Source organism: Microtus pennsylvanicus, chromosome 1, assembly GCF_037038515.1.
Source record: "Microtus pennsylvanicus isolate mMicPen1 chromosome 1, mMicPen1.hap1, whole genome shotgun sequence".
NCBI lineage: Eukaryota > Metazoa > Chordata > Mammalia > Rodentia > Cricetidae > Microtus > Microtus pennsylvanicus.
In genome coordinates, this window is record NC_134579.1 from 153,325,048 (window position 1) to 153,351,206 (window position 26,159).

At 49.2% G+C, this 26,159-nt stretch overlaps 1 protein-coding gene across 1 annotated transcript; it reads right to left on the minus strand.

Moving 5' to 3' along the window:
* Prkcg (protein kinase C gamma) lies at window positions 1–25,884 on the minus strand. Its single transcript, XM_075942850.1, has 18 exons — window positions 25,429–25,884; window positions 25,038–25,069; window positions 24,038–24,120; window positions 18,779–18,890; window positions 18,487–18,618; window positions 16,983–17,139; window positions 15,689–15,823; window positions 15,289–15,376; window positions 14,965–14,994; window positions 10,712–10,864; window positions 9,791–9,979; window positions 6,139–6,230; window positions 5,990–6,052; window positions 4,897–5,035; window positions 3,017–3,097; window positions 2,060–2,167; window positions 1,119–1,259; window positions 1–941 (listed from the first exon to the last, which is right to left on the minus strand). Exons 1-18 carry the CDS (start codon window positions 25,596–25,598, stop codon window positions 753–755), a joined length of 2,094 nt encoding a protein of 697 aa, XP_075798965.1. The 5' UTR covers window positions 25,599–25,884; the 3' UTR covers window positions 1–752.
* Between the last annotated feature and the right edge of the window lie 275 nt (window positions 25,885–26,159).

The following is a 26,159-nucleotide window of genomic DNA, read 5'->3' on the forward strand; positions in this document are numbered from 1 at the left end:
TTTTAGCATCAGCATCCCAAATTTATTCTCCAGCAGCTGTGTCTGGGTGGGAGAGGCTAAAGGAAGGGGGTGGGGGAGAAAAAAGTCCCAGAGAGTGGCAGGCACTGCCGAGGACATGGATGGGGAGGTGTGCTTCCGACCAAGGCTGGAGCCATGCACGGGGGCAGGTGAGCAGTGATGGGTTCTGGAACAAGTCTAGAACAAAAGCTGACTGACAACAGTCGGGGAAAGAATCCTCCGTGCATGCCAGGAATCCCCAGAGCGTGGAAGGAAGGTGGCCTGGAACACGGAGCCCAGCCTCCCACTTAACTCTACAACTGAAGTGGAGGTAGGAGGGGCCTTGAAGGATGCGGGCGGGCTGATCTGGCATCTTAGTCTGGAGCAGGCAATCTCATGAGACTACTTCTCCCAGGGTGTTGTAGGGGGGAGAAGGCATAAAACTACCAAGATGGAGTCTAGAACCCCTCACAGAGTGGGGTTTCTGGGAACAGTGGGAACAGCATCCAGATGTTGGGGGTGGGGAGGGGAAACAGGCTCAGCACAACGGAATCTAGAGCACAGAAAGGCTCTAGAGACTGTATGGCGTTTAAAATGCCAGCAATGCTTGGGAACAGCATCTAGAACCCATTGGGGTGCGGGAAAGAGGCCAGAGCCTGGGGTGCGGGACCTAGAATCTGGACTAGAGGCAGGGAGGGGCTGCAGCCGACGTGGCGGAGGGGGGCACTGGGGACACCTAGTGGTATCAGGTGAGATTACATGACAGGCACGGGCACTGGGCTTGTGGGACTACGGGCATCTGGGTGCACGAAGTCCGGGTTTACATAGGTAAAGCCCTGGAAATCCGATTGGTCGATGCTGGCTAGGACCAGGCGGTCTGGCGGAGTCAATGCTGGCGCCGCCCGTGTGAAGAACTTGTCAAAGTTTTCGCCACTGCGTCCACACTGTGATATGAACGGATGGAAAATTAAGCTCTGATAATCAGAACCTAGGCACACCCCCGTAGTCTCTGATACTCCTTTTGGGAGCATCTCTGCAGAAGGGTCCCCACAACCACACACACAGGTATTGAAGGTCGGGAACTCCAACCCCCAGGGATGGAAGCTGGGAGGGCAACTGACCGGACGTGGTCTGAACGGAGGTGCAATCTCCAGTCTCTCCAACCTCTCCCAGTCGATCCAGCGGAAAAAGCCGTGTGCCCGGATGGTAGGTTCGCCATCTGGCCCTGAGCCCAGGCGCTTTCCCGGGTGCTTGGTCAAGAACTGAGAAAGACACACAGAGAGGGGCTGCCAGATAGCTCACTGAGTAAAGATTTGTCACAAGCCTGATAAATGACTGAGTTCAATCCCTAGGACTCGCATGATGGAAGGGAGAAATGACTTCCTAAAATTGTTCTCTGAACTCCACATATGTGCTATGGTATGCGTGTGTGTTCACACACACACACACACAATCAACAGATTAAAAAAATGTAATTTAAAATACCTTAAAAATCAAGTGTGGTGGTCTAAGGATCAGAGAAAATAAAAGAGAAATAAGAAAAATCCCAAAGGGGGAGGGAGGGAGGGAGGGAGGGAGGGAGGGAGGGAGGGAGGGGGGGAAGAGAGAGAGGAGAGAGAGAGAGAGAGAGAGAGAGAGAGAGAGAGAGAGAGAGAGAGAGAAGAGAGAGCGCTGGAAATAGAAGATCTCCTCTGGATCTTCTGTGCCAACTAAGGAAGAAGAAACTGGGGCTTGGGGCTCACAGTTTGGGCGACTCATCAAGATCCCTAAAAAATAAAAATCACAGGAATTGGAGGTAATCTGACCCATCCAGCTCTGGAAAGACAGGCCTTTCCCTTTCGGCATTCCCCACAGAGTGCCAGGATGTGGGTACTGCAAAAAATGATTAAGTAGAAGCCAACGTTGGTTTGGAATGACAGCAAGGTGGCAAACTACTGTTCAGCCAACTTTTGCAGCAGATGGCCGTAAAGAGGTTTGAGAGATAGGAACCTATTCCTAAAAGAGTTGGAAACTGGGGTGTATGGGTTGTGGATCTGAAGAAGCTGGGAGCTGGGGCTCTCACCCCCTTGCAGATGGCCACTGCTTCCCGGGAAAGTGACTTGGGATAGGTGACAGTTTGTTCCATGATGGCTTGAAACAGCTCCTCCTCATCTTCCCCATCAAAGGGCGGCTACAAACATAGGGAGAATAATGTCAGGGCTTGACAGACTGCCTTTCCCGAGGCTGCATCTCTTTATTATCCACTTCAAACAAAAGCATCCTGATAATGCACCTCTACAACTGCCCTGGGAAAAACCTAGAAAACTATCCCACCTTCATCTCCAATCGCCTCTCACACATGCTCCAATTCTGTGTATCTCTCTACTGTTTGCCTGTATTTTTCTGCTATGCAAATCAATGGAGTGTTAATTAGGAAATATGTCATCTAATGAGAGAGGTAGGGAAGGAGAAAGACACACACACAGAGGGACAGAGAGTCACAGAAGGAGAGGCTGCAGGGAAGACTGGAAACAATTACCCTCACTGAAAGTGTTCAGTCTTCCATGGTTAGGAAGTGCGATATGAAGTAAAGGTTTGCTTGTTTATCTGTTTGTCTTGAGACAGGGTCTCATTTAGCCAGGCTAGGTAGCTAACGATGACTCTGAACTCCTAATCCCCTTATGTCCACCTCCCAAGTTTTGAAGTTATAGGCATATAATAACACACACAGTAATCTTTTGAATTTAAAGACATCCTTCCCATGTTCATACCATGGATATCACTTTGTTCTGGGGAGTGGTGATATGGTTCATCAGACCACTAAAGAGGTCCACAGGAAAAAGATGAAACAAAAGCCAACTGACAGGGCTAAGCCAATGTTTCAGGACCGTGGACAGCGCTGTCCTGCCCCAGCTTCCTGCGGTTTAGCACTACTAGCACGTTTTCTTAGACTGGACTCCACTTCCTTCAAGAATCATGCCATCCAAAAAGGAGCATCCACTCAATGTAATCAAGTCAACACATCCGCACTTCCCCTTACCTGTCCTGCCAACATCTCATACAGCAGGACCCCAAAAGACCACCAGTCAACAGACTTCCCATATGGCTGATAGGCAATGATCTAAAAGAGAAAGTAAAGAGTGACATTTTTTGAGACAGGGTCTCACGCAGTTCAGGCTAGTTTTGAACTATGTATTGAAGGGTGGCCTTAAACTCTTTATTCTCCTGCCTCCACCTCCTGCGTGTTAGGAATTCAGATATGTGGCACTGTGCCTGGCTGTGGCTACTTTAAGATGTGCAGAACTCCTCTGGCCTCTCTCTCTCTGGATCCTGACCTATTTCAAGTGTTTTTGACACAAATATTTTCCACTCTGAATATTTTAGCAAGAGCTCCACCCTTTGGAAAATCCAGGAAATGATGTTTATATACGTGCAATGTTCCTTTGCGGTCAGATATAAAGGCTACCTAAGGGCTGGCAAGATAACAGCAGATAAAAAGGCCCTTTACACATAAAGCCTGATGGCTAGAATTGGATCCCCAGAAACCTCCATATGTTACCTATCACACACACACACACACACACACACACACACACACACACACACACACTCGTAAATGCAATACTTTTTTTTTAAGTGGTGAGAACAGGCCCTGTAAAGTTTTCTTATAACCCCCACAAACATGCTGTGACATGTATACCCATGCATACACAAAGTAATAATAAACTTAATATTTTAAAAACTATCTAGGCCAGTCACAGTGGCACACACTTTTAGTCCTAGAACTCGGGAGGCAGAAGCAGGCAGATCTATGGGAGTTCGAGGCCAACCTGATCTATAAAGCAAGAACCAGAACAGCCAGGACTACACAGAGAAACCCTGTCTTGAAAAACCAACAAAACAACAACAAAACCACAAAAAAAGTTTGTCTCAAAAAAAAAAAAGGAAGGAAGGAAGGAAGCAAAAAATAAAGACGGTGAGCTATAGGGATGACTCAGTGGTTAAAACTGTTTGCCACATCAGTGTGAGGACGAGAGTTTGAATCCCCAGAACCCACATAAATGCCAGTTGGGTTTAGTGACCCATCTGTGATTCCAGCCTTGGAAGGTGGGGGCAAGGAACCCTTAGTACAAGCTGGCTAGGGAGACTAGCTATATCAGAAAACTCTGGGTTTGACTGAGAAAATTTGCTTCAGTGAATAAAACAGAAGAGTGGTGGAGGGTTCCTAACATAACCCTGGGCCTCTGCATGCCTGCACAAATGTGCCCACACACATGCAAACATGCATATACATGTCACTATACAAACACACACTAGAAAAATGGAAAGAGTTCCTTAAAATTCAACAGCAAAGCTACATGTACTATCAACGAGCTGCCATTCAATTCCGTACCAAAGGGTAAGCCCCACCCAGCCAGCACACAGAAGAGACAAAGCCTCACAGCAGGCATAGTGTTCTCAGGCCTTCCCACTCAGAATATACTAGAAATAGTCTCCACCTTCTCCACTTGGGAATAGTGCATGCTCTACTCACGCTCCTACAAGCCGATCCTACTCCTGTACACTACTCATCCTCTAGTTCTGCTGGCTTTACCCGCTTGAAGGAGGGAGATCTAGACCACTGTGAGTGGTACCATTCCCTAGGCAGGGAAGCCTGAAGTGTAGGAATAGTAAAAGGTGTATGGGCTGAGCACTGAGCACATGTGTGAACACATTGCTTCTGCTCTTAACATGAAAGTGACCAGCTCCGTGACTTGAAGTACTCAGCCTATGTGTCTCTCCACTCAAGGCAGTGGTGGAGACAACCATAGATGGGGACTGGTAAGATTCCCACAAACCAAGGACAAGCCTTGTCTCCTATGACTACTAGACAATTGCACCCACTGAGAGATGTTCACAGAGCAGCAGGCTCAGGGTTACCTCAGGTGCTATGTAGTCTGGGGTCCCACAGAAGGTTCGGGTTGTGGACCCAGGGAAGACATTCTCTTTACACATGCCAAAGTCTGTGATCTTGATGTGTCCTTCAGCATCCAGCATCACATTATCCAACTTGAGGTCCCTGGAAGGTGAGAGTACAAGGGAGAATTGCGAAAGAGTAGTGTGATGGTCAGCGTTCCGTGTCAACTTGATACAATGCACTAGCTCCAGAAAGAGACTCTCAGTGAGGGAATTGCCTAGAGCCGGTTGGCCAGTGCACATATTTGCCAAGACTTCCTTGATTACTTTAGTTTAGACAGGCATACCTAGTCTACTGCGGGTGGAACCACTCTAGGCAGGACACCAGCTTCGTGAATTAATTCATTGCTCTCTACCTTTACTTGTGGGTGTGAAGAGCCTTGACTTTTCCTCAGTGATGGAAACTGTGAGCCAAACCAAACTTTTCCCCTCCTTGTTTTTGGTTTTGTTTTGATTTTTGTTTTGGTTTTTTTTGAGACAAGATTTCTCTCTGTAGCTTTGGAGCCTGTCCTGCAACTCACTCTGTAGACCAGGCTGGCCTCAAACTCACAGAGATCCACCTGCCTCTTCCTCCCGAGTGCTTGATTAAAGGCATGCATTACTCCTGCCCGGTGTCCCTAGGTTGCTTTTGTTAGATTCAAAAATTGTGTGTGGGTGTGTCCAGGTGCCTGGGGAAGGATGCAAAAGAGGATGTCATGGCTGAGTGGTGGTACCGCACGCCTTTAATCCCAGTACCAGGAAGCAGAGGCAGGTGGAACTCTGTGAGTTCAAGACCAGCCTGGTCTACAAAGTGAGTTCCAGGACAGCCATGGTTACACAGAGAAACTCTGTCTCGAAAAATAAAACAAACAAAAAGATGATGTCATATCTCCTGGAGCTGGAGTTATAGGCAGTTGACTTCTGTCTTCTGCTGAACAATCTTTCCAACCCCCTTGTGGTGCAATTTAGAACAACAATGGGATGCAAAGCCCAAAGCAACTAGCATTCAGCAATCCAGAGCTATGTGTTGGAATGGCATCCATATTTTCGCTCCAAGGAAAGTGCTGGGGCTACTGACCTGTAGATGATGCCCTGGTTGTGAAGGAAGAAGAGGCCTATTGCAATTTCCGCAGCATAGAATCTGGAGGAGCACATGGGAAGTGGGAAGGTCAGTGACAAGACCACCCCCTCCCGCCTCCCACTCCCTTCACTGTTGCTGAGACTTACGCTGCATGGGGCTCCTTAAACTTGCCCAGCTGCTGAATGTGGTACATTAAATCGCCTCCGGTGACGTACTCCATCACGAAATACAGGCGGTCCTGAGGAACAGTAGGTGTGGCTTAGTGTCAGGGACACACCACACCTGGACAGAAAAGTTTTATTGTATTGATTTGGTTTGGTTTTGGTTTTTTGAGTCAGGGTTTTTCTGTGTAGCTCTGGCTGTCCTGAAACTTTCTATGTAGACCAGGCTGGCCCCAAAGTCACAGAGTTCTGCCGGCCTCTGCCTCCCAAGAGTTGGGATTAAAGGGCTGGACCACAACCGCCTTTTTTTATTTTTTTGAGTGTTTTGCCTACATGTATATATGTCTCCACATTTGCACCTGGTATCTTTGAGTGTCAGAAGAGGACAATCAATCGATGCCAAGGACCCGGAGATTCCACCATGTGGATGCTGGGAACTGAACCTGGGTCTTCTGCAAGAGCGGTGTCTCTAACTGCTTAGTCATCTCCCTAGCTCCAAACTATTTTTTTAATATTTATTTATTTATTATGTATACAATATTCTGTGTATGTGCCTGAAGGCCAGAAAAGGGCGCCAGACCTCTTTACATATGGTTGTGAGCCACCATGTGGTTGCTAGGAATTGAACTCAGGACCTTTGGAAGAGCAGGCAATGCCCTTAACCACTGAGCCATCTCTCCAGCCTCAAACTATTTTTTGTTTGTTTGTTTGTTTAAAGACAAGGTCAGTGGTAGTGCATGCTTTTGATCCTAGAACTTGGGAGGCAGAGTCAGACAAATCTCTAAGTTTGAAATCAGCCTGGTCTACAGAGCAAGTCTCAGGATGACTAGGGCTAAATCAAAGAAATCCTGTATCACAAACATACAAATAAAAAGACAAGGATGGTCTCCTGTAGCCCAAGCTGGCCTTGAACTCACTGTGTAACTGAGGATAATCCTGAACTCATAATCCTTCTGCCTCTGATTTCCAAGTGCTGGGAATATAGGGATCTAACACAGCCGTCTAAGAACAGCTCTTTCCTCCTGCCCACCTGGGACAGACATGGAAACCTCCCAATTCACTCTGCCAGTAATCCAGAGGAACTGGACAAACACAGAGGCAAGCTCTTAGATTCTAACCCTGCCACCTCAGAATCTCCGCAGCCCTGTCTCTGTTACTCTGATTACCTGATTTTCTAAGAGACCCACAGGACTGGACTGAAATCCAGGAACACTAAATCTCATGCTGCAGCCACACGCAAGTGTAGCTCTGGCTGTCTGAGACCAACGGTGGCCAGCTTTCTCTGCAGCTCTCAGTTTTTATTTCTCTAGGGGGAAACTGTAGACGTGTGTGCACATATGTGTATGTGTGCATGTATGCGGTCAGAGAAAACAGGATGCACACCTCAATCACTCTCTGCCTTATTCCCTGAGACAGGGTCTGTTAGTGAACCCAGAGTTAAGGTGGCACCCAGTAAAGACCCCCTGTGACACTGTTTCCATCCCCACCCCAACAGTACTGGTGGTACAGGGGCTCATGAAGCCACAGCTGGCTTTTTACATGGGTGATGGGAATTCAAACTTAGGTCCTCACGTGTGCACAGCAGGCGTTCCTACCCACTAAGCCATCTCTCCTATTGTTTTTGTTTCCTTGTTTTGTTTTCGAAACACGGTTTCTCTGTGTAGCTTTGGAACCTATCCTGGAACTCACTCTGTAGACCAGGCTGGCCTTGAACTCACAGAGATCCTGCCTCTGCCTCCCAAGTATCGGTATTAAAGGAATGTGCCACCACTTCCCTGCCATAGCCCCTACTATTATATAGGATCTCCACTCTGAGGTTAAGTTCAAGCTCATGGCAATCCTCCTGCCTCAGCCTCCCAAGGGCCAGGATGACAAATGTAGGCCACTACACTCAATTGCCTGCAATTAATTTTTGCTTGGTCAGAGACCATGGAAAGTGAAGTCATACCCTCCCCAAGCCTCGAGGATCCTAACTTCTTGTTTAATCCCTCAGTCTCAGGGAAACTCCCTTTTGTGACTCATACTTCAGTCAGAATCCAAAAGTAATGAGCTCACCCTGGAAGCCCAACCATTCTGGGCATGTCCAATTAGAAGACATCACTAAGGGCTGGGGATACAATTTGTTTGGTAGAATGCTTGCCTAGCATTCACAAAGCCCTGGTTCGATCCCCAGCATGGCATCAACAGGCTCATCCTCTATAAATAGCAAGTTCAAGACAAACCTGGAATACACGAGACCCTGTCTCAAGGGAAAAAAAAATTCCCATCTAACTTATTCTCAGCTCAAAGCCATAGAACACTGACTACAAGCATTGGAAATTGAGTTCACAGAAACCACAAAGCTTCAGACCACACCCACTCAGATTTCGTCCTCTGACCATGCCCTGCATGGCACCAGCAACCCCACCCCACTGGATCCCTCTTGTAGGACCACATTCATTCATTTTTAAATTTATGGGAGGCGATGGCACACACCTTTAATCCCAGCACTCAGGAGGCAGAGGCAGATGGATCTCTGAATTCCAGGCCAGCCTGGTCTACAGAGTGAGTTCCAGAACAGCCAGTGCCACACAGAGTAACCTTGTCTCAAAAACATCAAAAAAAAATTTTATTAAAAATAAATAAAATTAATTTTTAAAATGATTTTAAATTAGGTATTGGAGCAGGTATGTGCATATGAGCACAGGGGTCCCCAGAGACCAGAGCATCAGCACCCCCTGGAGCTAGAGCTACAAGTGGTTAGGAGCCACTGTGCATCTGGTACCTATGGGAACCAAACTTAGGAGCTCTGCAAGAGCAGCCCATTCTCTTCATTGCTGGGCCATCCTTCCAGATCACTCATTCATCTCTTTATTTTTATTTTATTTTATTGAGATGGTGTCTCACATTGTAGCTCTAGCTGTCCTGAAACTTGCTCTGAAGACCAGGTTGGCCTCCAACTCAGAAAGCCACCTGCCTCTGCCTCCTGAGTGCTGGGATTTAAGGTGTGCATCACCTCCAGACTTATTCATTTTAACAATTTATTCGTAGTTATATGTGATCTATAAGTGTGGTTACATGCATGTAAGTGTGAGGGCGTGTGAACCCATGTGTCCCATGTGGCAGTAATGGTGTCTCTTAGCTCTCTTATTGCTTTGAGACAGGGTCATTTTCTGAACTGGAAGCTCACCAAAGTGACAAGCCTGGCTATCTTTGGACCTATTGTCTCTGATCACCCCCATCCCACCCCCACCCCTGCAATGCTGAGGCCACAGAATACACAGCTGTATCCTCATTTTGTTGTTGTTGTTATTGGTTGGTTGTTGTTTTGTTTCCAAAGCAAGGTTTCTCTGTGTAGCTTTGAAGCCTGTCCTGGAATTCTCTCTGTAGATCAGGCTGGCCTCGAACTCACGGAGATCCACCCGCCTCTGCCTCCCAAGTGCTGGGATTAAAGGTGTGCGCCACCACTGCACAGCCATATCTGACTTCTTAAGTGAGGACTGGGATTCAAACTTGGCCCTCACACTCGTGAAGCCAGCGCTCTTACCCAGAGAGCCATCTCTCAGCACTGGCCACATCCTCTCAGATCACAAGGGGTTTTTTTGCCTTTCCCTGAACTCAGCCTTCTGAACCATGACCCCCATCCCTCCTTCCTCACCGGTGTCTGAAAGGTGGAATGAAGCTGCGTGAGAAAGTGGGGCCGGCCTCCGGGACCTCGGCCTCCCAGTGCCAGCACACGTTTCTCCACTAGGGTGCAGTCCACATCATCATCCTGGACTATGACATCCTTTTTCAGGATCTTGATGGCATAGAGTTCATCAGAACCTCTGCGTTCTGCCAGCATCACCTACAAACAGATGTCCGAAAGGACCAGTCCATTTGAGAAACTCAAGACCGCAGGGACATGCACCACTCCTCATACAGAAGACAGGATGATAGCCCCTTCCTCCTCTCCCAGAGGACCGGGTATTCTGCAGTTGTGTCTGCTCCCCTTCAGAAGAGTGCTGGCATGTTTGCTACAGGGAGGGATATGAGTGTCAGTGAGTGTGTGGAAGTCAGGGACAACTTGGGGTAGTCAGCTCTATCCTGCCACATGGATCCTGAGAATCACACTCAGGTAGTCTGGCTTGGTGGCCAGCGCCTTTATCTGCTTTGCTATTTTGGTGGCGGCCCAGTTTTGGTTAACAGCCCAGTATGTAGCAGAAATATTCAGATTGCCTGCATGTCCTTGTGAGGGTGTTGGATCCCCTGGAAATAGAGTTATAGAGAGCTGTGAGCCACCATGTGCGTACTGGGAACTGAACCCGGGTCCTCTGGAAGAGCAGCCAGTGCAGAGTTATAGAGAGCTGTGAGCCACCGTGTGAGTACTGGGAATTGAACCCGGATCCTCTGGAAGAGCAGCCAGTGCTCTTAACCACTGAGCCATCTCTCCAGCCCCTAGATATCTAATCTTAGCCTAACTCCATTTAGGGACTCAGGAGCCTAGTACATCCCCCCCCCCAAACTTCCTCCCTAAAGAATAGAAATCCAACCTGTCTGCAGGCCTCCTCCCCTCCCTCCAGAATCCCAGGAATCTAACCTTCCCAAAACTGCCTTTCCCTAGAACCATGAGGAAGCTGAAGTCAGAGATATGCAGGCGTCCTGGGCTGGCACTGAAGAAACATCGCTTGGAGTCCGTGGGACTGGGGGATGGGGAAGGAATGGGGGAGGAAGAAGGGCCCATCCGCACTCTCTGTGAGAAAGAAGAGAGAGATTCAGAGACAGTCAGAACCTAGAGAAGTCCCCACGGGACACAACACCCCCAAATGAAAAGGACCAAGAGAGACAGAATGGAGAGAAAACAGCATTGTCCTCATTCTGTGTTAGGTTAAGAACATTCTTTGGCTATGCTCGCCTGTAATCCCAGCACTAGGGAACCCGAAGAAGGAGAATGGAGAGCATAAGACCAGTCCGGGCTGCCACAAGACCTTGTCTCAGAAGATAAGAGATAGTAGAGGGGGGGTAGAGGGGAGGGAAGGAGAGAAAAGGAAGGGAAGGAGGGAGTGAGGGAGCGAGGGAAGGCAGGATTCTCCATAGCTGATGGACATATTATTTAACTAACACCTAGTCAGATCCAAAGAATTCACATTTATAGATTTGCACCTGTTAGCCACTAAACCAGAACTCCTTGAGGGATCAGAAGAAAGAAAAAAAGAAAAAAAAAACCACCTGAGTCTCATTTCCAGGTTTTCTGGAAATAGGGCCTGAGAACTTAGACTTGAAAGGAGATCCAAGGGGACACAGCCTGAGGACATTGGTCTGGGGACAACACTGAGTTTTGGTGATGAAGTGTTCTCATCCTTCCGTGCCTCCACCTCTCGAGGGGGGAGCAGAGTTGGGGGTCCCATGACTGAACTACAACAGCTGCCACATGGGTCCCTCTATATCCACTGCCATTCTTTCTGATATGTTCTCTGCTCTGCAGGCAGAAGGACCAATTTAAAAATAAATAAATCAGGTCATATCTTCCCTTTGCCTTCAAAGCCTCTAACGGCTTCCGTGTATTAAGATTTTATTCCCTGCAGCTTCAAAACCAGGCTCTGATCGGTCCTGAGTGCCCTTCTTCTCTCTTCCCCTCGCTTTCTTTCCATGATATAAACCCTGGCCTCATTTGCCTAGTCCTCTGTCTCCCCTCAAAGCCTCGGGAGGTGACACCGAGTCTTCTTAAAGGCTGTCCTGTCCCATCTCCTGCAATCTGTTCCTCCTTTCGACCAGAATCAAGTGTCTCCTTCGCAGGTGTCTCCTGGTGGCTTTAGCAGGGTCAGACACCTCTCTTGAGGCCCCTGGCTACCATGGACAGCTCCTGCGTGGCTCGGAGTAATTAGCAACTCCCCATCAGTGTGACTGTCTCCTTACTCCCTGGGAGATCCTACAGGGCAGTCTGTTTGTTCTCCAAGACACAGCGCCTGGAGCAGAGCCAGGTTCAAGAAAAACTGCACACATATATGAGATAGAGAGACGGATGGACGGATGGACGGACGGACAAAGACAGAAAGAGACAGAAAGTAGGAGTATTTGCATTTTTGTGTGACAAGATCTCATGTAGCCCAGACCAGCCTCAAACTTGCCATGTGCCTTGAGGTCTTCAATCTGCCTGCTTCTGCTTCCCAAGTGCTAGGATTACACAGACAAGCCATCTAACCTGGATTCAAGAAGCAGTTCCTACAGGATGTGTTCTTATGCAGAGGTGCAGTCTGACCTTCTGAATTTGGGGCCCAATCACCAAGGGCATCGCTTTATAACCTCATCTATAATGTAAGTGTAATAGGTGTAATTTCCAATAGAGTTAGCAAGAGTTGGTGATTAACATCCGCAAATCGCTTAGAACAGTACCCAGCATGCCCCTTTTCACCCAGCACTGGGCCTGAACAAGCTAGGCAAGTGAGCTCTATCTCCAGGCCTCTCGGGGACTTTGTTTTTCGAGACAGGGTTTCTTTGTGCAGCCCTGGTATGTCACATAGTAGGTCTGCATTGGTGACACTAATGTGCGCTTACTGGTTGTGGAGACAGCTGTGGAAAACACCACACACAGTCATACTAATCATTGGTACTCATGGACTAAGCAGTTAGTCTACACTGGGTATGGTAGTCACATGCCTGTGACCCCAGCACTAGGGAGAGGAAGACAGAAAGATCAGAAATTTAAGGCCAGTCTCAGCTCCATAGTGATTTTGAGGCTATCCTGGGTTATATGAGTCCTCCCACCCACTCACCGCCTTTTCTTCAGATAGTCTCACTGTGTAGCCTTGGCTGGCCTGGAAGTTTCTGTGTAGACCAGGCAGTCCTCAAATTCACATAAATCTACCTGTCTTTGTCTCCAGGATGATGGGATTAAAGGCATGTGCCACCACACCCAGTTTAATATTTAAATTATCTCAGGATACAACATAGCTCCGCCCAGAAACCTTCATTTTTGCTTGGCTTAAAATCAGACATCCTTGTGAGGAATGACACAGCATTCTCTCTGATGCCATCTCCTTTCCTTCCCCCACATCCTTTGACCAAACTTCACTGTCCTTGTTGCTCCCAGCCCTCCTACCTGGCTCCTACCTCAAGGGCTCACACATGCCCCTCCCTCTGTTGCAAGACCCTTCTCTGGGGATCCGCACTCTTTGTCTTGCTTCATTTAGATCTTTGCCCAACAGTCCCTTTCTCAGGCAATCTTCTTACTGCAAGCTCACATTATTATCAGCAGAATTCCCAGTGCTTCTCGAAGAAGATTGCAGTATTAACAACAGAATTCCCAATGCTACTCAGTGCTCATTGTGCTCCCTATCGCTTATGACTTCCTAACATACTGTCATGCACTTTTAGTTTTTAATAGTAAGAGAACTGAATCTGGAGTTTCATGGGTTCAAGGCAGGGGCTCTACCACTGAGCCACACCCCAGCCCCTCACTGGGGGATTCTAGGCAGGGGCTCTACCACTGAGCCACACCCCAGCCCTCACTGGGGGATTCTAGGCAGGGGCTCTACCACTGAACCACACCCCAGCCCCTCACTAGGGGATCCTAGGCAGGGCTCTACCACTGAGCCACACCCCCAGCCCCTCACTGGGGGATTCTAGGCAGGGCTCTACCACTGAACCACACCCCAGCCCCTCACTAGGGGATCCTAGGCAGGGCTCTACCACTGAGCCACACCCCAGCCCCTCACTGGAGGATTCTAGGCAGGGACTTTACCACTGAACCACACCCCAGCCCCTCACTGGGGGATTCTAGGCAGGGGTTCTACCATTGAGTCATACCCCAGTCCCTCATTAGTGGATTCCAGAAAAGAATTCAATTGCTGCCGGGCGATGGTGGTGCACGCCTTTAATCCCAGCACTCGGGAGGCAGAGGTAGGCGGATCTCTGTGAGTTCGAGACCAGCCTGGTCTACAGAGCTAGTTCCAGGACAGGCTCCAAAGCCACAGAGAAACCCTATCTCGAAAAACAAAAAAAAAAAAAAGAATTCAATTGCTAAACTATAATTTCAGCCCCCCCTTCTTTTTTTTTTACTTTCCATTTTGAGACAGGGCCTCACTAATTTACCCTGCTGTCTTTGAACTCACTCCATAGCTCAGGCTGTCTACTCATTCTGTAGATGGCAAGCATGAACTTGCGAACTTCCTGCCTCAGCCTTCGGAGTAGCTAGGATAGCTGGCAGGCACCACTAGGCCAGAATCATGACTTACATCATGGGTGAGTTGGATGGAGGAAGGAAGGACTGTTTTGTTGGCTGCATAGGGATCCCCAGGGACTAGACCCTTGCCTTGTATGCAGAAATGTCCTTTTTTTGTTTGTTTGAAAGAGCAAAGGAGGGGAAGAGTCACACTGCCTCCTTCCCTGCATTCTTCCCTCTTCCCACCCATCAGCACTCTCTAGGAAGTTGTCCTGACTCTCAGACTATGCCGGTTCCCTGGTGCCTGAAGCTATTTTCACCATCAAACACATCCCCATTCTGATGTCTCAAGCTGCCTCCTTCATTAGAGAGGAGCCCTAGGGAATGGCCTGATTCTTTGCTGGCACCATGCTTCAGGAAATAGTGTTCAATGACCAAATGAGTGAATGAAGAGAACAGTGTCCTCACTACAGAGACACAAAGCTCAAGGGCCAATTCAAGGAGAAGCCTCACTCACTGCTCACTCTTCAGGGTAGACTAAGACTTCAGGACCTGTAATTGAACTCAAATACCTATGATGGTGGCCCTACCTCATGTAGTCACTGATATTATTCAACAAACACAAAGTAGGTGGTCAACTTATGTGTGCAAAATTGAAGAAAGGAATCAGGAAGATAATGAGTGATACTCACCTCATACAATTCCAAGGGGTAATTACAGGCCTGGAGGAGAAGAAAAGTCACAGTCAGAACCCCTTTAGAGATAGATAATTGCCCTAGAGCAAAGGCCCAAAGGGGCACCTAATACCCCAAAGTCATGGGGATGGAGAACTACAATTCCCATGAGACCCTGTGGCCTAGACCCCTAAGAAAAGTTGAGGAAGGAGCCCTGGAGTCTTCTGGGAATTGTAGTCCCAGTCCCAGTGATCTACCAGGGATAGAGGGCAAAGCCAGCTCTGAAGATGGGGAGGCTGGGCTGGGCTCCCCTGGGGGAAGCCAGTCAGTCGGTCAGGGTACCTCAAACTTCTGGAGGAGGCTGCAGTTGTCAGCATCGGCCACCGGTACATTGTAATACTCGCCCTCCTCCTGGTTCAGTAACTTGTACCTGACATACAGACGGAGACCAGGGCCGGGCAGGGATGGGGGAAGCAGGGCACCCATGGGAGAGGCAAAGACATCCAAAGGGAGGTAAGTGACACAGAAAGACGGACACAGAGATGGAGAGAGAGAAAGAGTGAGATACGGAGAGAGGGGAGAGGCAGGAGGGGAGAGAAGAGGAAGAGGAGGAGGAAGAGGAGAAAGGGGAGGAGCTATGTTGGAAGATAAAGGGGGAAAAGATGGTGGCCTAAAAGAGAGACCACATATGGAAAGAGAAGGTGACACCCAGGTCCACCACCAGCCCAGCCCTGCTCCTCACCATCCATCCACAGGGGCCTTGAGGAGCTCTGAGACGCCAAAGGACATTGCACCCATGAAATCATTTCGGGATGTTCTATCCCAATCCCACACCTCCACACTGAGCCGGCGTTCCACATCCCCTGGCTTCAGGTTGCTGTGGGAAGGGTGGAAGCAGAGTGAGGAGCCAAAGCCATGGCTCCCCACTTCTTTTTACCCCAGGCACTGGAGGTTTTCCCATCTCTGACCCTCAGAGAGCCTCCCCTACTGTCACCGTTTATAAACATAGCTATCACAAGCTCTCTCCATTCCTCTCAAATTCTTGGTCCATTCCCATCAGTTCTCTGGCCCTTTTCTCTCTTTACTCTGACTTTCTGTGCTCCTCCTCACAGGGTGTCTGTCCTCATGTCCTGGCTTCCCTTTCTGTCCTTGTCACTCCCCTCCTCCTCTCCTCTTTGTTTCTTTCCTTCTCTTCTCTCTCTATCCTTCCTCTCTCCCTCACTCCTTTTCTTTCTTTTGGTTTTTTGTTTATTCGTTTGAAACAAAGCCTCTCTATATTATTCCAGCTGGCTTTGAACTTGCCTCAGCTCCCAAGTTGAGTTACATTATAGGCATGCACAACTATGCCCAGCCTCTTGACCTTCCTAGTTGTTTCTGTCTGTCTGTCCCTCTGTCCTTCTCTTTCTGTGCCACCCTACTTCTGAACTCTTCTCTGGACCTCTCTCTCTCTCTCTCTCTCTCTCTCTCTCTCTCTCTCTCTCTCTCTCTCTCTTCTGTTCTCACATATTCTGACTGCCTGTCTGAGCACTTGTGTATCCATCATCCTGCCTGCTCATTCTCTCTGACTGCTTCCTTAACAATTTAAATATTTTGAATGTGTATGAACATTTTGCCGGCACATGCCTATAGACCACGTGTGTGCCTGGTGTCTGTACAGGCCGGAAGAGACCACCAGGTCCCTTGGAACTGGAATTACAAGTGGCTGTGCCATGCAGGTGCTGAGGTTCCAGTTCCTCACCAAGAGTAGTACTCACATTTCACTACTGAGCCATCTCTCCAGCCCCTCTGCCTGCTTCTTGAGAGTCCTGTCCTCACTCTGTCTCTCCTCTGATATTCTCACTCTGACATGTAGGGCACTGAGGGGGAGTAAATAGCCAGAGACCTGTCTCTCAGCTCCCCTGTCCTCCTCGATCATTCCATTCCTGTCTCCCACCTTCTCCTGTCTCTTATTAGAGACTTCCTCTACCCTAATACCCTGCCCCCAAGCACTCTGGGACTCTCAGATCCTCCTCTGTCATCACAGCCCCAGAGCTCACAACACGAAGGTCTCGTTCCACACGGGATTCAGCGTGGCTTTCACAGTCCTCGTCTTCTGTTTCGTCAGGTTCCGAGGGTCTGGGATGAGCTTCAGTTTCACGTAGGGATCAGACAGACCATTGGGGTCCATGGGAATGAGGTTCCGGGCCTCGCCAACTGAAGGTAGAAGGCAAGGAAAGATGACTTCTTGAGTTAGAGATCCAAGAAATAGCTCCCAGCCCTCCCACAGCCAGTGATTAGGAATGCAGGATCACATCCAGCAAGACAGCTAAATGGTAAAGGTGCCGGCCACCAATCCTGATCCTCTGATATGGCAGGAAGGAATGACTTCTTCCCATTGTCTTCTGACCTGCACACATTCGCTGTAACACACAGTGCATACATGTACACGTGTACCTGATAGATAAATGAATGTTTAAAAGAGAGAGCTGGAGAGATTTCTGAGAGGTTAAGAGCACTGCCTGCTCTTCCAGAGGTCCTGAGTTCAATTCCCAGCACCCACATGGTGACTCACAGCCATCTGTAATGAGATCTGGTGCCTTCTTCTGGCACATACATGCCAGCAGAATATTGTATACATAATAAATAAATAAATAAATCTTCAAAAAATATAAAGAATAAAGTAATAGAGGCTGGAGAGATGGCTCAGTCATTAAGAGTACTTGTTTTGCAGAACACCTAAGTTTGGTTCCCAGCACCTACATGGTGGTTGGCTACTATAGCTCCAGTTCCAGGGGATCTGACACCCTCTTTTGGCCTCTATGGGCACCAGGTACTCACATGGTGCTCACGCATACATTCTGGCATAACACTCACACATAGAAAATAAATACATCTAAAATCAATATTCTTAAAAACAGAATTTAAGGTCAGTTTCCTTTCTCTAGGATTTATCTTTCTACCACCTATATCCAGGACGTAAGGCCTGTTGTCTGGAGCATGTGTCCAGAAATCGGCGTATTTCTTCACTAGAACTCAGGAGTCTGGAGTCAGACTGCTTGATAAGTCAGATCTAGCCTCTCATCTTGCCCTCTCAATGGCCACTAATTGGAAATCTGGGATGAGAGTGGGGATATAGTTTAATGACAGAGTGCTTGATAAGCACGATGAATTCCTAGGTTCAATCCCCAGTACTAGCGCGTGAGCGCGCGCGCACACACACACACAAAGCCTGGCATGGTGTTGCATATCTGCATTAGGGAAGTAGAGCCATGTAGGCCACAGGTTAGAGACCAGTCTCTCCTGCATATCTGCTACATATCTAGTTCTCAAACAGACATGAGCCTGGGCTACATGAGATCACAGCTGGAAGACAATGGCTGAAGACAGGTCTTCTGCTAGAAAGGGACTGGATAGATGGAGCCCAGTGGGGATGGTGTCAGAAATGTGGGCAGTGTCTGTGGGGGTGTGGTATGCTGGTTCCCCACTGAGAACACCCCAGGTGAGTTCAGCCAGCCTCAGCTCTAGGTTGAGGGCGTGGCTACTGAGGAAGCAAGTCCTCACCAGTGATGTGGATCTCATCTGACGTGGGAGCCCGGATTTCCAGTTGCAGACGTCCACGGCGCTCGGTGTGGTCCACGCCGCACAGGGAGGGGACGCTGCGCACACAGCGTCGGTGCACGTTCATCTCGCAACCTGGAGGGACAAAACTGGAGTTAGTATTTCAGGCACAGGCGCTCACCGTTTCCCCCTTAAATCTCCCCTCCACCCAGACGTTGCATTGTGGCTGAAGAAGGAGCGCCCCCTAGTCCCCGATCTGGGCTAGAGCAACAGACGTCCTGGTTGGCACACTCACAGGAACATTTCATGCCCTGGTGCACCAGCCCGTAGAGGAGGGAACCACAGTGGTCGCAGAAGGTGGGGCTGCTGTAGCTGTGCAGGCGGAACTTGTGCTTGTTGCGAGGGTCCTGGGGGGCAGAGAAGAGCCATTTAGGGAAATAGGGTTGGGTCCTGAAATCTTAAGAGAGGTGATTTTTTTTTTAAAAAATGGTTTATTATTTTTGCCTACACACGTCTGCACGGGAATGCAAGTGCAGGTGGAGGCCAGAAGAGGGCGTCAGATGCCGCGGAGCTGATGTTACATGAAGTGTGAACTTGCCAATACGGGTATGGGAACGGAACTCAGATGCTTTGGCAAGAGCAGCAAGTGTTCTAAACTGCTTTGCCATCTCTCCAGCCATGAGATGGGGTTTCATGTAGTCCAGGCCAGCCCTAAACAAGATGTAGTGGAGGCTGACCTTGAGCCCCTGATCCTCCAGCCTCCAACTGAGATAGTAGTAGGCATGGACCACCATGCTTGGATAGAACTACCAACAAAGAAGTGTCCCCAGTCAGAGAAACATCCTTTCAGTTTTCTTCCTTTGGCCTCGCTATCCATCGGCTTTCTGCTCCACCTCTCTCCTTTCAGTCTACACGAATTCACCGAGATCCTGCTGTGTGTCAAGCCCAGCAGAGAATACATGCAACTAAAAATCTGTCATGTGGAGATTTAGCGCTATGAAATGCCTGTCTGGCCTTCATGGAATCCTCTGCTCCCCGGCACCCCATAAACTGGGTGTGGTGGTTCATGCCAGAGGGTCAAGAATCCAAGGTATCATCCTTTAGCATCCTTTAGCTGCGGAGCAGCTTCAAAACCCTATCTAAAAAAATAAGAACAATGAAAACACTCGTCACCTGACACTTTTCTTTTCTTTCTAATGGAGGGGGATGGAATAGTAAGTGCAGTAAATAATAAATAAATAATATGGTAAGACAAATGTCCATGGCTGTTTTGGAGGAAAATGAAGCAGCGGTAGGGACCTGGTGGCATAAGCCTGTCATCCCAGCTATTCTCGAAGTGAGACAGGTGGATCAGAAATTCAAGGCTAGTCTAAGCTACACAGAGAATTCAAAGCCAGCTTGGGTAACTTAGTGATACCCTGTCTAACATTTTAAAGGGGCTGGGAGTGTTGCCCGGTGATACAGCACTTGTCTGGTATACATGAGACTCTGGGTTTGATCCCAGGATTTTAAAAAGAAGCGGGGGGGGGGGGGAGCTGGAAAGAAAGAGACAGCAGGGGAGGAGGAGGGAGAGAAGGAGGATGGGAAGAAGGAGATGAGGAGGGTGAGAATGAGGAGGGAGAGGAGGAGGAAAGAGGAGGAGGAGCATGAGAATGAGCAGAAGACAGAGGAGGAGAAGGAGGGTGAGAGTGAGGAGGAGGGAGAGGAGGAGCATGAGAATGAGGAGGAGGGAGAAAAGGAGGGAAAGGAGGAGCATGAGAATGAGGAGGAGGGAGAAAAGGAGGGAGAGGAGGAGCATGAGAATGAGCAGAAGACAGAGGAGGAGAAGGAGGGTGAGAGTGAGGAGGAGGGAGAGGAGGAGGAAAGAGGAGGAAGAGGAAGAGGTGAGAGTAAGGAGGAAAGAGAGGAGGAGGAAAGAGAAGGAGGAAGAGGAGGGTAAGAATGAGGAGGAGGGAGAGGAAGGAAAGAAGGAAAATGAAGAAGAGGAAGGGGAGGAGAGAACCAAGGAACAGGATGGAGAAAAACATGAAAGGAGAGAGAAGAGTGGGAGGAAGAAAAAGGAGGAAGATGAGGAGGAAGATGAGAAGGAGTAAAATCTGATGTTGGAGACTCAAAAAGGAGTGTTCAGGGAAGGTCTTAGCCACAAAGTGGCATGAGAGCTCCCAGAGTCCATCTCTCCCTCAACTTGCTCTCCGAGGACAGGTGAGCCACCCTTAGCCCCAGGTCCTCTGCTTGCTGCCTCCCTCCAGGCTGCCTTCACCGGGCGCCATGTGAGACAAGAATCAGTTACAGCAGGCACCAGAGGGCCTGACGAGATTAATGGGAGACTCACAGCAGAACTTAGTATGTGGGACAGGCCCACTGCCGCTAGTCTGACAGCAGTTATTGTGGTGCTGTGGTTATTAGGAGTGGTTTTATTGCTGGCCCTGAAGAGCTCTGAGTTCAAATATCAGCTAGGTCACTTCCCAGATGAATGATTATTTGGGGGGGGGTAGCAAATTCATTTCCCAGTTGTGAGCCCCAGCATCCTTCTCTGTCAAATAGAAATAAACATTCTTTCTAGTCTTAAAACGACATTAAATGCCCAGTGCCCAATTATTCAGGAATTTAGGACATCAGCCACTACCTTCCCCACCCACATTCCACCCTCAGGGTAATGTCTGGTTCTTAGAAAATTATTTTACTTTCCCCTACTCCCTTCCACCCTTCCTTCTTCCTTCCTACCTCCTTCCCTTTCACCATCCCTCTCTCTGATTTTCCTTTCCGTCCTTTGTACAGGCTTGTTTGGAACTTATTGTGTAGCTCAGGATGTTTTGAAGTCCTGATCCTCCCGCCTCTACCACTGTGATGCAGGCATCCCTTGCCATGAACAGTTTACACAGTGTTAAGGATGGAACCCAGGGCTTCTGGGCAGGTGCTCTGGCTTCTGAGCTACAGCCCCAGCCTCAGATTTACCTTTCTCTGAGCAAGCATTGGAAAGATTATCCTAAAGATAGGAAAGTGAAGATATTCTCAGGCTTTCATTTATTTTAGTGAGATTGCTATCTTTACCTTTTAGATTTATGATTTTATGTGAATGAGGGATTTACCTGTATGTATGCATGCATGCATGCATGTATATATGTGTATATATATGCTACACATGTATGTGCCTGGTGTCCACAGATATCAGAAGAGGGCATTTGATCCCCTGGAACTAGATGGTTGTGAGCCACCATTGAATGTATGGAATTGAACCTGTGTCCTTTACAAGAGCAACAATTGCTCTTAACCACCGAGTCACCTCTCTAGTCCCTAGTTTTCTGTTTTGAACTTGTGCGCGCACGTGTGAGTGTGCATGTACATGTGTGCGTGCATGTGTAGGCACACATGTGGGGGTCAGAGGACAGCTTGCAGGAATTCTATCTTCTACTGTGTGGGCCCTAGGGATGAAATTCAGGTTGCCAACCTTGGCAGCAAATGTCTTTACCAGCCATCTTGATGATCCAATATTTTCCTTACTCTGTTTTAGATACTATCCCAAGGATTTGATGCAACTGATACTAGGAAATGACCCCGTAATTAGGCACAATTCTCACCTCACTTTATAGCCCATGAACTTAAGATGTACTGTAAGTAATTAAGCCAGCTGTTTCGACACACACCTGTCATCTCAGCATTTGGGGGGCTGAGTCCTCAGTAGAATAGGGTTTTAAGGGCAGCCTGGACTACATAGAGAGATCCTATCTAAAACCAAAACAAAACAAAACAAAAAAAAAACAGAAAAACATGGGACATGGTGGTGCATACTTTTAATCCCAGCACTCAGGCAGCAGAGGCAAATGGATTTTATGTGGTCAGCCTGGTCTACACAGCAAGTTCCTGGCCATCTAGGGCTATATAGTGAGATGTTGTTTCAAACAAAACAACAAAAACAAGACCTCCAAAAGAAGCAAAAAAGACTTTTGATCTCTCTCAAAGAAACAGAAAAGACTTTAAAATGTATTTAATTTTTTTTTAAGAAAGACTGTAAGAGATAATTCCTCTTTCATAGAGGGACTGGCATTCAGATCATGTGTTCTAGTTCAAGAGTCTCTGCTCAGATGGGAACAGATGAAGAAGCAACTAATCTAATCTTATGAGCAATTATACGGATTCAAGCCTACACTGGGTGTAAAATAGTTGATGAGTATGTATGTAATCAGGACCTCATAAGACACAGCTAGCGTTGGAGGCAAGCAGGTGCACAGGCAGGCAACAACACACCCTGGCTTTGGTACACAGTGGTGCTCAATATGTGCTCTATGTAGTCACACTCTTTATGCAAATTTGTTTTCTTTACTTGACAAGTAGGCAGGTGCCTCATGAACCTACGTGAATCTTTCCTCCTGTCTTTTCTTTGTCTTGCTAAATAGTGTCTTGCTATTTAGCCCAGTCTGCCCTCAAACACATGATCCTCCTGCCTCAACTTCCCGATTGCTATCTTCCTTGTCTATGAATCATATGACTATCTCTTGCCCTGTACCAAACTCTGGGAAGAAACAAGCTCCGTTGAACCGCTAACGTAAGATTGGAAATGTCTAGATTGACGCTACCCCGTTCAGCCATGTAGGTGTTCAAATTGAAATCGATCTGAGCAAAACGGAGTTTAGGTTTCTCTTCCTCACAGCATCCCTGTTTCATGCCAGCTGCATGCTGCTGATGGCAAGCATAGAAAGAAAACATCTCCATTACCACAGACAGCTCCACTGGTCTCTGCTAGGTCACAGCTCCATTTAACAGAATCATTGGCTTGATGAGAAAGTGAAGAAGAGGAAAGAAACCAGTGCCCAGAGTTGACTGTGCTTATCAACACTGCTGTGCAGAGGAACAGCGCGAGATGGTTGTGGATCTGCAAAGTTTCTGTGCACTGTGGGGTCTCTCTGAGTCTCCCTAGACATCTAAACATCTCTACCACTTCCTATTTCACACACACTCCTCAGAAAAGTCCTATGTAGCTCAGACTTGCCTGGAATTTGCTATGGAGACAACGTTGGCCTTCAATTCCAGATCCTTCTGCCTCCACCTCTTAAGTGCTAGGATACCTGGCTTGTGCCATGATACCCGACTTCAAATTTCTCTTTTCCTGCATCTCTGTCCATCTTCTGAGATTCTCTCTGCCTATTTTACTATTTCGGTTGGGGCATTAATCTCTCTCTCTCTCTCTCTCTCTCTCTCTCTCTCTCTCTCTCTCTCTCCTGTGTGTGTCTGTGTGTGTCTGTGTGTGTCTGTGTGTCTGTGTGTGTCTGTGTGCGCGCGTGCCAATTACAACTTCATCCTTTCAATGACTTTGGTCCCTTCAAGCCCTGCTTCCTTTCTATGCCCTCACCTGTGTCCCCAGCCTCTTCCAGGCCCCCTTCTCAGTCCCCCTTTTCAGGCCAAGGGCAAGGAATCTGGGCCAGACTAGCTCCCCCTATCTCTCCAGCCCCCCTCCCCTCCCAGCCTTAAAAATAGAAAGAGAAATTGGGACGGACGCCGAGGGGGTGAGGGCGGGGACATGGCCTGAGGAGGAGGAACCAGGTGTCTGGGCACTCACGTCCGTCTGGGGGCCCTTTCCAGCGCCTGGACACTCGAAGGTCACAAATTCGTGGCATCGGCGGTGGACCACAAAGCTGCAGACTGGAGATGAGAATGCAAGAGACACAGAGGCAGGGAGAGATCCCCATAGACACAAATTCAGAGCCAGGCATTTCAGCCCACAGAAGACCACAAAAAGAGGGATTCCCACATAGAGTCCAATAGAGAAAAAAGGCAGAGGAGAGACTCAGACCAAGGACCACATGGAGACAGACAGACACAACCCAGAGAGCAGGACGCAGAACCCCAAGAGATAGACTTCAAGGAAGCCAAAAAGAGACAGAGAAACACAGTGACACAACCTCCATGCGCACACGTGCGCATACAGAGAGAGAGAGAGAGAGAGAGAGAGAGAGAGAGAGAGAGAGAGAGAGAAGAAAGCAAGGAGAGAGACGGGTTTTGAAGAGAAACAGAAATCCTTAGACATAGCAGAGAGCAGCAACTTGAACAGAAGTGAGTCTGGGGGCGCTGCTTCGGCCCGCCCCCCACCTTGAGTCACTCTGTTCTCAGCCAAGTGGCAGCTGGTGTTTTAGGATTCGCCCCCCTCGCCCGGCCCCCACCCGCCCATTAGTGACCCCACCCGGCCTGCCCCTGCTTTAGGGATGGATGGTGTTGTCATGGCAACGGTAGTCGGGGGGGGGGCTTTGACTTTGCATCTCCGAGCCCCTTCCCCCCCTTCATCTCCCCTTTTCCAAATCTCTCTGTTCCCATGGAAACAGATTCTCCAAATATCTGTCCCCACCTGGAGCCGGCCGAGGGAGGGGCCCCCAGCACCACCTCCGCCATGGCCCTGCCATCAGAGTTTCCTCCCCACCACAGGCTGTGTCTCTGCCACACCCCCCGCCCAGGGCTCCCCCGCGCCTCTCTGGGGACCACAGAACACGTGTGTCAGCCGCCTCAGCTGTGAGGCCCCAGCCTCCACCCTCGGGGGTCCCAGGAGTCCAGGTCTCAGCTCTTACCTTGACATTGCAGGCCCTGCTTTCCAATGCCCCTGGAAGAATCAAGGATCTAAGGTCAGTGCAAAGAGGGGTACCAGGGCCCTCCCACCTTTGCAAGTCATAGGTTTGCGGCTTCCCATCCTCACCCAGGTGTCTGTGTGAGTCTCAATCTCTTTCTATTAGAACCAAGAAATTCTAGTCCCAGCTCCTTTTCCCTTGGACCCTGGAATCTCGCTTCCAGTCCCTCCTCTCTCAGACCCAGGAACCTAGGCGTCACCCCCCACACACACCCTTGAGCCCAAAAATGGGTGCTACAGCCCCTTTCTGCTCAATCGCTTAGGGACCGGTGTGACATGACTGACCCTCAAGTCCCCTCTTCCTCCAGCCCTCTCCCCCAGTCCGCTTCCCTCACCAGATGAAGTCGGTACAGTGACTGCAGAAGGTTGGCTGCTTGAAGAAACGAGCGGTGAACTTGTGGCTCTTCACCTCGTGGACCACCTTCTGTCTCAGCGCCCCCTTTCTGCAAAACAGGGGCCGGGGTCCCCCCTCTGAGTCGCCTCCGCCGGGGCCCAGACCCGCCATGGCCCCAGGAACGCAGTAGGGACCACGATCTGGTCCTTTTTCTGAGGAAACAGGTGGACGGGAAAGGGAGACTCTGCAGACTCAGAGATGGGAAGGACAGGGGCGAGGCACCTAACGGTGAGAGGAGCAGGGTAGGAAGCAGCACCCCGGCACCGGCTGCACCGAAGGGGGAGCAGGCGGGTGGGGTCAGAGCAGAAGGCAGGGGCAACGAAGAGCCGCAGGCACGGGCGGCGGCGGGAGCTCCGACTCCCGGCACCTGCTGAAATGTAGAAGCTGGGGGTGGGGGGTGGGGGGGTGGGAGAGGCGTTGCCATGACGACCAAGGGGCGGGGTTTCAGCTTAAAGGAGCAACGAGCCCCCCCCCCCGAATCCCGGACAGATGTCCCCTCCCTCCTCTCCACGTGCACACACCCATTCCGCAGGCTATAAGCAGGTAGGGTACACTTGTCCATCCCCTTCCCCCCAAATCCATTCCATTCTGTCATCCTGGTCCCCCTCACTCCACTTTCCTCCCCACTCAGTTGCATGGGTCGGTCTTGTCAGGCTCGTGAATCTGGGCTAG

What these genes read in the sequence shown, in the direction of transcription:
- Prkcg (XM_075942850.1), bottom strand. Translation starts at nt 25,598, where the DNA reads ATGGCGGGTCTGGGCCCCGGCGGAGGCGACTCAGAGGGGGGACCCCGG. An exon ending in GAAAGGGCCCCCAGACGGAC is followed by an intron (nt 18,891 to 24,037) that starts GTGAGTGCCCAG and finishes TCTGCCCCCCAG; the next exon opens with GACCCTCGCAACAAGCACAA. An exon ending in AGATGAGATCCACATCACTG is followed by an intron (nt 17,140 to 18,486) that starts GTGAGGACTTGC and finishes TTCTACCTTCAG; the next exon opens with TTGGCGAGGCCCGGAACCTC.